This window comes from Protobothrops mucrosquamatus, unplaced genomic scaffold (genome assembly GCF_001527695.2).
Source record: "Protobothrops mucrosquamatus isolate PMUCROS unplaced genomic scaffold, P.Mucros_1.0 scaffold10, whole genome shotgun sequence".
Classification (NCBI taxonomy): Eukaryota; Metazoa; Chordata; class Lepidosauria; order Squamata; family Viperidae; genus Protobothrops; species Protobothrops mucrosquamatus.
The window spans coordinates 5,471,584-5,486,005 of NW_015386397.1; the positions used below are offsets into that span (position 1 = coordinate 5,471,584).

Here is a 14,422-nt window from a genome sequence, read left to right on the forward strand (position 1 = left end):
AAAGTTTGTTGGGACATTTAGAAGTCAGAAGATCTTTTTTCCTCTGTACTTAGCAGTCAAATCCTTGGAACTGCTCTCCAGTCATTGCCCTCAAATTCAAGAAGAGGGAAACCATTATTCTAAGCGTAATTCTGTATTTTAATGAAAGCATCCTCCACAATCTGCTGTATTTTTGATTCGTAGGAAAAAAGCATCTGACATGTCAAAAGCCAATAGCACTAAATTACTTAGAGGTAAGTAAGCATCTTGCAACAAGGCAAATTGAAAAAGCTGGAAGTGGGTTGTAGGCCTACAAAAAAAGGGCTCCAGAGCACTCAGGCAGGGGTGGACTGCACTGCATCAAAGGCTCAAAAAAAAAAGCAATGCTCCCAGACTGAATGCCTCTTTTACACAGAATGCTGCACGCAGGCATGTACCTTGGAAGCGTAAGTCAAATGCAGGCACAAGCATATCTTGGAAGGAGCAAAGAATAGAAATAAATCAGACATTAAATGACAAGACTTTGAATAAGGCTTACTCTCCATAGCTCAGTCACTTCTTGTCCCAGATACCAAAAGGCTTCTAGACAAGAAGGGCAGTGTGTATTACATTCTAGGAGGAGGAGGAGGAGGAGGAGGAGGAAAGAGAAGGGTTCCCAGCATAAATGAAATGATAGCTTGGCAGAAGGAGACGGTGTGCAGAAGCGGAAAGCCTGAGGCAAGCTTCTCAGAAGAGCAGATGGAAAATCAAGCAAAACACTCTACTGCCTTCCCCACATGGGTGAGGGGAGAAACAGCACCCACTGTCCCTTTGGTATCTTACCCTCTCAGCCAGAGATTCCCCACAGGGTGAGGAAACCCATTCTTGCAGCAGCTACAAACTCCCTCAGGGAAGTGCTTCTAATATTTCACAGTTGCCTCATGGTCTCTCCAGGGAAGGGGCAGGATCAAGACTGATTATGGGAGATCCACTGGCTGTCAATGGGGCGCCTCAGCAATTCCTCCACATGTCGTGCCACATCCATTGAATCATCCAAGTCGAAGTCTCCTTCTGGATCCAGCACTGAGTCAGGACTGAGAAAGAGAGAAAAACTGTGAATTCCAAAAAAGCTGTTTTTGAAATCTATTTCGGAAAACTTTCTCAAGAGGCTGTTTGGAAGACATTCTAATGATCTGGCTTTAGAAAAATGTGTAGTCCTCTCAAATTCATTCATTTTCCCCCTCCAATTTAGAGAGGGGAGGGCTATGACTTTTCCTAATCCTTTACATTTTTTTAATCTTTATAGACATGATTTCTTAGGTTTTCATCTTTTTTCTTACTAGGGAAATACTGAGAAGTGGGATACCCAACCCCACAGGTAAGATGAAATTTAAACATTGCCCATAGAGTTAAGGTAACATGCTATATTTTCAACAAAAGCAGGTGGGGAAAGCCTGAATTGAACGAATTTACTATTTTAGACTGTGGTAAGTGCGTATAGGATCACTTTATAAAGATGTCACCTTTTGCATTAAAAAGAAATCTCTGTGTAAATTTTAAAAAAATTATTTCAATAGGAAATGATAAGTTATAGTGCAGAACCTTTGTTGACTGAAGGAATGCAAAAGGATTTGTGTAGAATGCTGAAGGACACACTCCCCAAAACAGGAAACATATGGGGAAGGCATTGCAAGAGTAAATGGGTGTCTTAAGAACCTGTAAAGCTTAAGGTACATTATTATCACTCCCCAAGTGGCAAAATATCCTCTCCATAGGGCTCAAATTTAAGTTCCATGCATTCTGGGGAAACTCTGGGGATCATAAGCGAGATGTTGGTGTGCCACACTTTTTGTGCCTCTTCATTTTCTCCCGGTTTATTTATTTTTTCTTTCTGTATAGGGACAGCATTCAAAAATAGAACACCCACTATAAGACTATACAAGCTCTCTCCATGAGTGGCAGTAACCAGTTGGAGATTTGAGGAGTTGGCAGAACTAGCTTTACAATGTTTGCCACTGTGGTGTCCAGGAACATTCCCATGCTATGTCCTTTTCATAAATCACACTGTTCTCCAAATAGCTGTTTAGTGGCAATTTAAATGAGGTGGTGTCCCCAGAGGGACAGTGGTGTCCCCAGAGGGAACAGGGCACTTGTCAAAATGATGCAAGCAGCACTTCAGTTCAGGTATAGTCCCTTTTCTGAGTGCATCAAGAAAGGGGTGACACCATAGATTATATTGAGAGTAAATATGGGACTAAAAAGTTTCATTTGGTTTTTGAGTGAATCTTGGAGTATTAATGCAGTTTATATGTTATAATAGTTTACTTATTTTTATTTCTAATTATTAATATGATGTTATAATTATTGTGTTTAATAGTAGTATATTTGTTTAAAAGAGAGTTAAAGGATGTTATAGATTTGTTATTTTAATAGTTGATTAATGTTAGATAGAGTATGATTATTGTATTGTTAACCCTGTGATTGGCTCTGGGAAGGGGGGGAGTGAGGGGGGAGTGGAAGGGTGGGTTTTGGGGAGGAAGGAATTATATTGTAAAACTTTTATAAAAATTTTAATAAAAGAAAAAGAAAAAAAAAGAAAGGGGTGACACCCAGCACAATGCTCTGAGACTTCTTTTATTATTCCGATGAAAGCTGCAAGAGCCCAAGGACACTACTGTCTCTCCTCAAATACCATTCTTCTTATTAAGTATATTAATATTCTTAATATTATTCTTATTTTTATGTACTCCGTTCCCCATCCAGGGGGCTGATGAACTCCTCAGTCTCTTCCAACCTCAGTTAACTGGGCAGTGATATGACAGCAACCTCTTTCTTAAAGCAGATGGAGGAACATGCAAACGGAATATTTATGTTGCAAGATTAGTATGTTTTCAGCTATAAAACACAACATGCTACAATAGCAGAGAACTTTCAGTGGCAAAGGTCTTGCCTCACTTACTTTTGTGTGTACATGTTGTAGTGAGGAGCAGGAGGGCAAACAGCCGGTGAGGATGCTTGTTCCATGTAGGAAGTCCCTACACCAATAGAGTCTCCTGATGAGGCAGCAAACCTACAACAGATGGAGCAGAAACAGAGAAAGATTTTTGCCTGACACCAATGGATTCCTCAATGGTAAGAAGAACATAAACTGTTTGGGGATGATTTTATGGAAAGCAGGAATACACATTTCAGATTCCTTCCTTGAAATAAATATCCACAATCACCCTGGTCTGAAAAGAATCAGAAAGCAGAGACATAACTGCACAGAGAACCCAAACTCCTTTTTTTTTTTTAGAAAGTGCAATCATCAAGCTACAACACCTTAATATCAACTTTTTTCTCATTCCTATCTTTGCACTGAAGCTAGCAAAATGGAAACTCGATTCATGTTGCTTGCTTCAAGTTTTTAAAATTATAAATCCCGTTGGGAGATGGAATAACTAAACCTGAAGATGGGGTGTTAGCACAATTATGGCACTCCTAGCTGAAAAGATAACTCTGAAAAGAGAGCTGGGAAAAAAAGAATTGCAATTGAAAGTAAATAGCTACCACTTCTTCCTTATTTCTCCCTCCCTTTAAAAAATCAAAATGCATTTTCTCAACCCACATTACTTACTCTGGTACAACTTGCTTGATCTGCGGCTTTACGTATCCATCTATAGCCTTTGCTGCAAAACCAAGGAGATGGGGTGTGAGAGAGAGAAGCATATATAGTTACTGTATAAGACAAACTTTACATAGGAATCCCTTTTGGAAATAGTAGCGATGCATGCTGAAACTCTTCCCAAGGAGGAAAGAATGAATTTGGTTTGTCTGCTTTGTTTGTACAATATTCATTCTGAAAGCTACACCATTCCTTTTCCTTGTGGCTCTGCAAATCTTTTCTTGAGAAAAATCCAGGTTGAAGATTTGCATATAAGTATATTTTGAAACTGCTCAAAATAAGTAAGTAAATTGAAACACATTTTATTCTTCTCAACTATTCAACTGACATGGACATTAAGAGAACCTTTCCTTCCTCACCAAAGAACAAAAACTAGTCATGAAAAATATCTGTTTTACTTTAATTGTCTTTATCACTATCTCCATCTTTTAGAAAAATATGCAGCTCCAATGTAGCTGTACCTCTGCCTTCTCCCTTTGCACTAGCATTTACCTCTCTTTTTAATAGTGCATTTTTTAAACATTTTCTGGTAATATTTTTAACATTTTCCGTAATACCAAGGATGTTTCTAAAATTATATATATCATTGTAATCCAGCTTATATGGCCAAAGGAGAAAGGATTTGAAATTGTTCCTCTGCTGGGAATGAAAGTATTATGTATATATGTATCCATTGGAAAAGGCAATGGTCAGAAAAAAATTAGGCACTTTCCTGCAAATACCTGAAGTGATTGGCATATAATATTTGGAGAAAACATCTTCCTTGGGTCTGTCAGGATACACATAAGTGAGATATGGGAGATCACCAAGGCGGTCTGCCAGGGAGCGGATGGAGAAGTCACGGGTGGTGAAAGGCATTAAGTTCCAGAACATTCTCTCAGCTGCAAAAACCCCAGATCACAATCAGATAAAATAATATATGCTCAATATGCAGAGACTATCTTGCAGACTTTAAAGATTTTTTTCTATGGATTGCAGGAAATACAGGATATTCTTACAATAGATACAGCAGGTGAGGCCTAGAATTCCAGCAACAATGGGTAACAACTGTGTACTGTTTGTGCCACATCTGTTTAGAAAAGTTCTGATCTAATGTTCTCATGGTGATCAAAATAGGTATTAATGTTGTTGAAAAAGAACTTACCATTTTCAAACTTCCAGGCAACTGTAATCCCTCCAATTTCAGAATCACTGAACCTCAAGAGGAAAGTTCCATCTGGTTTGCTGATTAGCAAATCATGTGCTTGCTGCTTGTTGATAAAACCTAGAATAGCCCTAGAGAAGCGGAAGTGATAGAGAGAAATTAGCCAGCAAAGTATCTAGACAGGGAAAAATAAGTTGAAGGGGAATGGGGAATAGGACTTTTACCCATCATTCCAGTGAGGCTTCAGATGTTTCTTCAGGACCTCCATCACTCCATCAAACCACTGCCAGAATGTATAATTTCGCCCTGGAAGATTCTCCTAGTTAAATGAAAAGAAAGGAAAATATGGATCTGAAATCTTTCTATGGTTATTGGAGGTGTTTATATATTCTCTGATCTTGTACTAATATATTAGAGAAAGAACAGATTTATAGCAAAATACACAGGCAATCGTATTCATCAGAAACATAATACACATTCTTTTAAGGCTAAGTGACTCCAAACTGATGGAACAATAGTTGGGGGAAAAAATTGGCACCTTCATGGATTTGAATGATTAACTATGGGAGACTTTTATTTTATTATTATTATTTATTTCTGCACTGTTGAGTGACTCTCAATTTTTAAAAGGAATTCAATTATTCTGTACAGTTGATTAAGTTGTACAAAATTCATGCATGTAGTAAACTTTATGTTTTATATACAATCCCCAAATATATTTCTGCTGATGCAAGAAGACAGTTCATATGATGATATTATGAGACAGTGTTTAAATTATTTCAAGAAGGATTTTGATGTATGTCTAATGAACTAATAAACTGAAGTTGTTCTGTAAGAAGGAATGTGCTAATCTTCCTCCAAGCTTATGATCAACAGTTACCAGAAATGTTTAGTCAAGGTTATTTCTGTCCAAAGGGGGTACACCAGTTACTGAAAGCAAAGGTTCGCATACTACACAAACATGTAGCTTTAGATCATTTTTCTCAATAAATAAATGAACATTTTTTTATTAAAATATATTTTTAAATCATTTATTTAACTGGATTTTCTTTATCTAGTTTTAAGACTTATGTGGAGAATAAATTGTGTTTTAGGCCACATTTATGCAGAAATAGTGAAAGTTCAGAAAGTCTCACAAACTTTTAAGCATCATTTTTTTTGTTTCTTTTCACCTGATTGTGGGCATCTTTTATTTTGTTACATTTTGTGCAGCTTTTGTATTATCTGTAAATCCTAACCTGTTCTCCCCTCAGAGTCACTTAGCAAATGATTTAATTCTGAGACTGTCTTGAAAACAAGCAACCTCCAAGTTTAATGGGAGCCTATTTAATGTTAAGAATGAGCTCTAAGAAATTAGGAGTTCAAAATTCACTGTCTGATTAATACAACTTTAGTCTGTATTATGCAAGAAATAACTCAGTATTCCTGAGCTGTTATCAAAGTAATATATATGAATTTATTCATTTGGTTTTTAATCTTGTCAAAACAGATTTCTTCTCTCCTCACTAGTTGCATGAATGAACTCTTCTAGCATAATTAGGATTATCATTAAGTTTAATAGTAAAACTGTTTTATTGTTCTCCTCCTTTCTGTGAGGTAAATTAATGTTATTCCCTTTTGCAGGTCAAGGACTGAGATGAAGAGATTACCAAAGAGCCTAAGAGAAAGCAAGAAACTGAACTCCAATACTTAGGTTTTTCTTCTCTTTATTAAGAACAAAATTTTTCATGTACTTATAAAGAAAAGTTTCTCAGTAGACCATCAACAGACTAAGTTCTTTTAATCAGCTGATGGTCTGGTGATTTTAAAGACAGAGATGTTCTTTTGAAAAAGGCATGAAATAAATCTGCATTCACATGACTAGCTATTTATTGTATCAGCTGCAGGTGTAGCTCCAAGACAGTTCAGGATTACATTTACAAACTGAATTGTCCCTTTTTTATCCCAAAAGCAGATTGAGCAGCAGAGAGAAAAAGAGAACACATGACAGTGATGCAGATGAGAAATGAAAAAAAAAAAAAAACTGGGGAGAAAGTTATCGTGATGGAAAGGCCTGCAGGCCAAACTACTTCCCACAAAGTGGTTTTCTGGAAAATCTGATTGTTAATTGGTTTCTTATTTACCCTGTTGAACTGAGCCCAGGAGACAGTCATATTGTTATAATCTTCCAGATGATTCATGCTGCTATTGAAGAGCTTTTGGGCAAGAAAGAGGAAGTTCTCTTTGGTGAGTCCACGACTGCTCTGGACTTCAGACTTGAACTTCATGTTGAGGGCCTCACACAGCTGGGACCACATCACTTTGTCTGGCACAGCAAAGGGCACACGTCCTGGCTCTGCAAAAGCGTTGTCCCACAGCACTGTGGCAGTGGCATTATTATCCTGGCTGCCATGCACAATTACCACCACAGGCAGAGATAATGTCTTCACCTGGAATACCAGCTCATTGCCACCTACACTGAAATGAGACTCAAAAAGAATGGTGAACTTCTCCTCAGTCACTGACTCAGCACCACGACGATCTGAACGCTTGATCCGCTTCAAGGACTGTGGATGGATGAGATAATAAAGGTAGACACAAGAAACAGGAGACAGAGAACAGATTGTCAAAAAAGTCTACATAACACTCAAGACTAAAAGCATGAATTCAGTTATATACTCAGATCATCCAGGGGAAATTTACTTTGTAATTTTACTTTCCACACCAAGTTATTAAAGGCTAAATCTAGAGTCAATCTTTAGGAGATGTTGGACTACAATAGTGATGAGGCTTTCTCCCTTAGTTACATTTTCAAGAGGAAAATAAACAGTGGGGTGTGGAGCTGGAAGTAGATAGTGTGAATCAGTGAAGGCATCTCTCACCATGTTGCGGAAATGAGCACTCAGTGTTCCAGTTGCCTGATGATATTCCATAACACAGGAATTGTTCAAGATATCACCGCTGGACTCACTGCCAAAAGAAAGAAATGGCAGCTAGTTGAATGCAAGCCAACACACCACTGGTGATTCACTATCATCCCACTGAAAGTGTTAATTTTGCACCAGAGGGATACCGATGATATGGCTCCATCCAGTGGACATTTTAGATTGGTTATCATGGCTGAATAAAATCTGCTTTTCAGAATTCTGAGACATTTATTATAAGCAAATGAATATATAATGTACACTGAATTACTTAAAACAAAGCAATCACTTTTTCCTCTGTTGCCCTTGTCTTAATCTTTTAGGTAAGCTTAAATGTTTCCTATAATGTTCACCAAATTTCTACCTTCTCAGGTGAAAGTTTTCTCCAACCAAATACTGACAAACTGTGACAAGGATATAAGTAATGAAAGCTGGCTTAGTCACAGGTTGTAAGAGTGGCAAAGAAGCAATCAAATAAGAAGGCTTAAAGCTTCTAGCCCTGAAGGTTAGGTTGAAATTCAGACTAACTTTCTTGCTTTTAATAATTTAGCATCTTGGGTAAACAGTGAAAGTTACTAGATACCTTGCCCATGATTATATTCTTGTTTAAGAATATTAATGGCAAATTTCTATTTATTAATTTATACTCTTCACATCATCTTCTTAGTGCAGCATCCTTCAGAAGTGCTGGGATTGGAAAGCCACGCTTATGGAGGATAGCAAGTAGTAAGAAAGCGGGTTCAGGAGAAATTAATATTGTCCTGCTTTCCTTTGCTTCCTTAGCCTGTAAGAAACATACATACTTGCGGGTACTCTCATTCTTCAGTAGAGCTTTGGCTTGCTGCTCACTGATGATGGTGGCCTTTACTTGTGGGGGGTTCATATGAACATTTAACTTTCCTCCAACCAGCAGCCGTACTGTTGCTGCAAACTTAGTCTGAGTCTTTAGCACCTGTGGAGGCTGCTTTTCTATTATGAATGTGCTATAAGGAGAGAAGATGGGGGGGGGGGGGAGAGATCAAGTCAATCATTACAGAAGGTGAAAGGCTGCAAAAAAAAGTCCTAGCTTTTGTGACTCAGTATATACAGCTCATCAGCAAAGAAAACAATGGCAAACTACAAACCCCAATGAAGCAAAAAACAGCCCACATCTATAAACTACAGGTATACCTTGGCTTATGATCATAATCAGGGCTGGATTTTTGGCTACTAAGTGATATGGCCTTTCAGCAAGTCACCACATGACCAGGCCCAATTTTACCACCATTTTTACTGAGGTCATTAAGTGAATGAAGGAAAGCCAGCTTCCCCAATTGATTTTACTTGTCAGAAGCTGGCTGAGAAGGTTGTAAATTGCAATTATATGACTACTAGATACTGCAACTGTCATAAAAAAGAGCCCAAATTGTGATCACATGACTTCGGGGGTGGTCGAACGGTTGTAATTTCGAAGATGGGTCATAGATCACTTTTTCTGAGGCCATAACTTTGAACTCTCATTAAAGAAATGGTCCTAAATCAAGGACTAGTTGTACTCAAATATCACAGTAACAACCCACAACTGGCAAAAGAAGTTGGGTAATAACAACACACATTAGACAAGCAAAAAAGCATTGAAAGAACAATTCATTCTAATAATAAAAGGTCTCTGTAGAAAGCAACACAATCCTACCTAGTGACTAGAGCAGAAATTATGTCTGTGACAGTGCCATTAACATCTGAGAGCAACTCCTCAATGGGTCCAGGAATAGGCAGCTGCTGGTATAAGTGTTCAGCACGGCGTACTTGTTGGCGGTTCTGGCAAATGAATTCAGCCAGTTTTTCACACCTAGGGAAGAAACTCATTATATTCTAGTTGGTCAGAAACTAGATGCTAGAAAGTAGTGTCACAGAATCTTGTGGTACCTGAAAGACTAACATATTCATTCTTGAAAGACTAACAACTTTAGAATTAGGAAAAGAAGAGGGAGCATATGTAGGGTTAGTTAGGTCTAGGAAAAGTAGTATGTGATGAGGAGCACAAAAAGCCTTAGGGAAAATGATCCCAACACAATATATATTTCTTAATGAAGCCAAGACACGCTATCTCCAACCATTATGCTGACAAAGCTCAAATTGCCTAAAACAACTATCTGACAGCTATTTCAGATTAGAAATTCAAGAGAAGTATTGGATTATACACAGACTATGGGCTACCTTTTGCAATTTTTTTCACTATCCATCATTGTTATTTATTATTATTTGGGTTCAATTAAGTTAGGATACTGGATCAATTCTACATTAATGTTGTTTTGCATTTCAAGAGATAATCATATAAAAATAAATGGCCCTGTTGTGTAGTAACCATGTATGGTTGTTAAGTATGGTTTTTAATTTGATTATTTCATTTTGCTTGTGGATTGTTAATGTTATGGATATGCTGCACAATGTAATTGTTGGATCAACCATAAATTTAATTTGAATTAGCCTTGAGCCTGAAGACATAAAGAGGAGGCAAGGATGAAGGTTATTTTAAAAAGCGTTCCAAATTGAGATTAATAGTAATCTCCTTTTCTGGTTTTTATTTCTGTCAATCTATAGGCCAGGATGCAATCCTGAAAATTCTACAGGAAAGATATCAGGAAGTAGGGACTAGTTATAGCAGCTACTATTTTAAGCTGAATGCAAGCACTCTTATGACATACTATAGGCAGTATAATCTTCTCATAGAGAGGAGTGCAAAATATTTAGCTTATATATAATGGGATTAGTGAAAATCATTTACAGATACAACTTGCAAGTAGTCCTCATTTAATTATCATTTGTTCCGTGACTGTTTGAAGTTACAATGGTGCTGAATGAGTTGTAGTTAAGATTGCTGCTCAAAGTTACAGCCATTGAAGCACATAATCAAAATTTGGTTGCTTGCCCACATTTATGACTGCAGCATGTGCTTCGACTCTCCCCACCTGGCTATCTGCCCCCACCCTTTTGATTGTCCTACACTCTGCTGTTGGAGAGCAGTGGGAAGAAGAAGATGGTGAAGGTGAACTGGGGGCAGAAAGGGATAGTGGTGGGCAGCAGGAGTAGGCATTGCAGTGCAGGGTGACCAAAAGCACAGAGTGGGGGAAGAGATAGCTGAGTGGAGGAAGTTAAAGCAGAGATGAACACAAGGCAAAGAAGCATGAATTCAGGAGGGCTGGACTTAGACCATTTGTGGTAACATAATGACTCTAAGCTGATGACGTGCTTAATTCCCCGCTCCCCACAGCTCTGCCTGCTCTTCTTCTACATCTTCTTTCCTCTCTAACCCCTGCTCCCTCTCATGCTATCTACCATGCTTGCAGGCCATCTAAAGGCCCCTCAGGAGGGCCACCATTTCCTGCTAGTTGCTGCCTCCTCTTCCACTGGATCAACTCATCATCCAAGATTATAGTCTGCTGCTTGCGAAGCAAAGCCAGTGTCTGCTGGTGCTTTTCAGCCAGTTCCTGAGGAGTACAAAAAGCATTTTGAATATGGTATTAACAACAACAACAACAACAACAAAAGCCTAATAGGAAAGAAAATAGAAAGTCAGAATTAGGACTTGGGAGGTGGGACTTACTACACGATACTGTTGCAGTGTCTGAGCCTCCCGGTGTAGCCAAGCTTCCAGAGATGACTTTTTTTGCTGCAGAGTAGGCTCACGGACCATACGTTCCTGTGGGCTTAGCTGAGAGAGCTGAGTGAATTGGGCTAGAAAGGAAGCATAAAATTAGGCCTTGCCTTGAATTACCTCAAATTACCTGTCAGTTCCCACCTACCAGAAGGGAGCTCCTTGCATTCAAGTTTATCTGTGTGGCCGCTTTATAAGTGGTCCTTGGCATACTGCCCATTATGGCTGTATGTCATAATGATAAAACATGTTGATCACACAGGACCTACCCGATCTTACAACATATTTTGTGGCAGCCATTAAGTGAATACCACAGTTGTAATGTGAACATGGTGATTGTTAGGTGAATTCCACAGTCGTTAAGCGGACTAATGGTTCACTATGGACTCAGTTTTGCAACAAAAAAAAAACAAAACAGAAATCCAGTTTTCAGCAAAACCATTGTAAAACATGATTATATGATGCTGCCTATGAGTGCCCTAAATTCAGTCCCATGACCATGGAAGGGGGCCTGATCGTCAGAATCCAGGTTGTAAGTCCCATTTTTTAGGTTGGTTGTAACTTTGATCAATCACTAAGTGACTGGCTATAAGTCAAGGGCTACCTGTACAACTTCCTTTAAAAATCCAGTTGAAGAACATAGGAAAGAATACCATCCATCCAGCTCACTTCACTTTAAACTGGTTCTGCAGGATTTTCAACAGAGGTCTGTTCTAGTCCTACTAGGAGATGCCAGAGTTGAGAGTGGAATTTTTCATATTCAAATGTAGGTTCTATTACTTCATCATTATATGTTAATATTCATATTACAAAGGCTGGATATTAGTATTAGAATTTCAATTTTGTTAATGAGATACTATTCCTCCTCTATTCCCACAGATATACCTTGTAGATGAAGGCTCTCTTGGTACTGGATGATGAAATATTCCTGATGCTGCTGAAGCTTTTTCAGTTGGTTCTCAGTGTCCTGGGTGATCAGGCGTAATTCATCAAAAGTCTGGTTGATCTGAAGATGCTTTTGAGTCACGGCATCAGCCATGCTGCTAGCTAGTAATGGGCTCTGTAAATTTAGAAAAAGTACGGATATTATTGCCAAAGAAATATATTTGGCCACACTAATATAGGAAGGAGAAACATTTATGCAAAAGGAAATAAATCATACTGACATTTCTAGCTTCTCGAACTAGTCGTTGCTCGTGGTATAGGATGTGTCGAATACAGCGTACTAACTCCAGAGGGCAGTGTTTATATGTATTCTATAAAGAAAAAGTGAACAACTTAAGAATGGGTAGAAAGAGTGAGAAACTAGCCTTTCACTCACAGCAAAGTTTGAAAACGCCTTCTTTTACCTTCCAAACTCCCAGCCTTTGTAACTCACCTGTAGCTGAGTAGCGTAATGGCCTAGTTTGATCTTTAGAAGGAAGCCATCCTCGCCCACTTGGTGCTCTGCCTTTTTTTGAAGTTCCTGGATCAGTCCGTCCAACAATTGTGCAGCTCTGACACCCTCCTGAGGATTGTCAAGGTCTATAGAATCCCTGAAAATTAGATCACAAAGCAGAGATGGGTATGTGCAGAAAAGTGAGTACTCTCACCTGAGAACAACAACCTTTGATATAACCTGGGTCAAAATGAGAAGGCAAAGGCAGCATATGTTGCCATTTCTGGATGTTCATACAATGGGCAGAAACTCTGGAACAGGTAGTCCTCGAATTATGGCCACAACTGGAACCATAATTTTCACCAATAAGCAACGCAGTTGTATAATATGATGTTATGTGATCACATTGCCTAATGATGGTTATCATTGCAGTAAGGTAATCTGAGGGGAGTAAACTGATATTCAAGACCAAAACAATACAGCTAAAATAATATGCTTCCTGTATAATGCAGGACAAAAGTTTGTTTCCGTCATAAAAGATAAATATCCCATTCCATACCATCCCTCTGCAAGGCTGAAAATGCTGCTGGACAACCAGATTTCATACTCACTTACCATGGCTGTGCCTCAATCCACTGGGAGAGGTAATGGCGAACCTCTATGGGGAAATGTTGTCCGTATAAGGCCTGCATTTGTCTTAGAGCGTCTCCTTGAAGTTGTTGAGCTTGGATCCACACGGCCATAACTTAGCACCTCCTAATGAAAACAAGGTATGAAAAGCATAAAAGCATTGCTTCTGGAATTCTTTCCAATCCCTTAGTAATATTGCTCCTCCAGGTCTTGTGGCTAAGAGTGAGAAAGAAACATGATTAGAATAAAAAAACCAATAGCATTCTTAGCTGTTGCACAAAATTCATAGGGATTTTTTTTTTAAACCTGGTCATTTGTCCACAGTCTCTGGCTTGGCCCTGCCAACTTTTTTGTTGCTCTCTCTCCAATCAAATATGTGGTCCAGATCTGCTCTGGTTTTGAAAAACTAACCTGCTGATCAACAGGCAATTCTGACCCATTTTACATAATATATTTCAGGGATTCCATTGTGCTGCAAAATTTGATATAGGTTAGGCATAAACTATTATATACACATTTAAACATATATCAATAATAAGATTGTACAACCATTCAGATTTAAAAAAGAAAAGCCATTTTGGAATACACATTGGTCTATGCATAGCACCTGCCTACTATTCTTTTAAGCTTTTTCCTAGGCTTGTAAAATGCACACTCTGAATCACTCTTTCCCCTTTAAATTTGGACAGCTGCCCAATCCCTCACCAATAAGACTTTTCTAAAAAAGCAATCCCCCCCCTCTCCACTCTCAATCTAAAATTTTAATCCAGCTGCAACGTTATACCATACATTCTTGGGCGATTTGGGCAAGGTCTTTTACATATCATTCATCTCTGATTTTGACATATATCTTTGGATTTAGTACCTGCCTAACAGAGGTTTCATCAAATATCAGACAGACCGGTGTATTACATTAGTGACTCACAAGGCCTTAATACAAGCCATTGCCCAAAAGTAGTTACACTTCTATAATAGCAACTTGGGCCTATAGCTTTTGTGGCTGTTTCCCAGCTGCCCTGACAGGAAGGAACAGTTTCCTTCTAGAACATCAGCTGTCTCCAGCAGCCTGCTCCCCCCCCCCCCATCATTCAACAGCAACACTCACCCACAC

General features: G+C 38.7%; 1 protein-coding gene across 1 annotated transcript; it reads right to left on the reverse strand.

Annotated features, from left to right (window-relative positions):
- Positions 1 to 624: 624 nt before the first annotated feature.
- LOC107282650 (signal transducer and activator of transcription 5B) lies at positions 625 to 13,428 on the reverse strand. The gene is made up of 16 exons (XM_015810460.1): positions 13,297 to 13,428; positions 12,682 to 12,838; positions 12,470 to 12,559; positions 12,189 to 12,363; positions 11,253 to 11,383; positions 10,985 to 11,136; positions 9,342 to 9,497; positions 8,473 to 8,652; positions 7,628 to 7,715; positions 6,890 to 7,312; positions 4,991 to 5,085; positions 4,767 to 4,897; positions 4,345 to 4,503; positions 3,575 to 3,626; positions 2,918 to 3,028; positions 625 to 1,052 (listed from the first exon to the last, which is right to left on the reverse strand). Exons 1-16 carry the CDS (start codon positions 13,422 to 13,424, stop codon positions 926 to 928), a joined length of 2,355 nt encoding a protein of 784 aa, XP_015665946.1. The 5' UTR covers positions 13,425 to 13,428; the 3' UTR covers positions 625 to 925.
- Positions 13,429 to 14,422: the final 994 nt, after the last annotated feature.

Bases quoted from the DNA above. Each gene is read 5' to 3' on its own strand.
- LOC107282650 (XM_015810460.1), bottom strand. From the start codon at position 13,424: ATGGCCGTGTGGATCCAAGCTCAACAACTTCAAGGAGACGCTCTAAGA. The intron at 7,716-8,472 runs GTATGTATGTTT...TTCTTTTGGCAG, and splicing joins AAGAATGAGAGTACCCGCAA to TGAGTCCAGCGGTGATATCT. The intron at 3,627-4,344 runs GTATTTGCAGGA...TTGGTTTTGCAG, and splicing joins TTATATGCCAATCACTTCAG to CAAAGGCTATAGATGGATAC.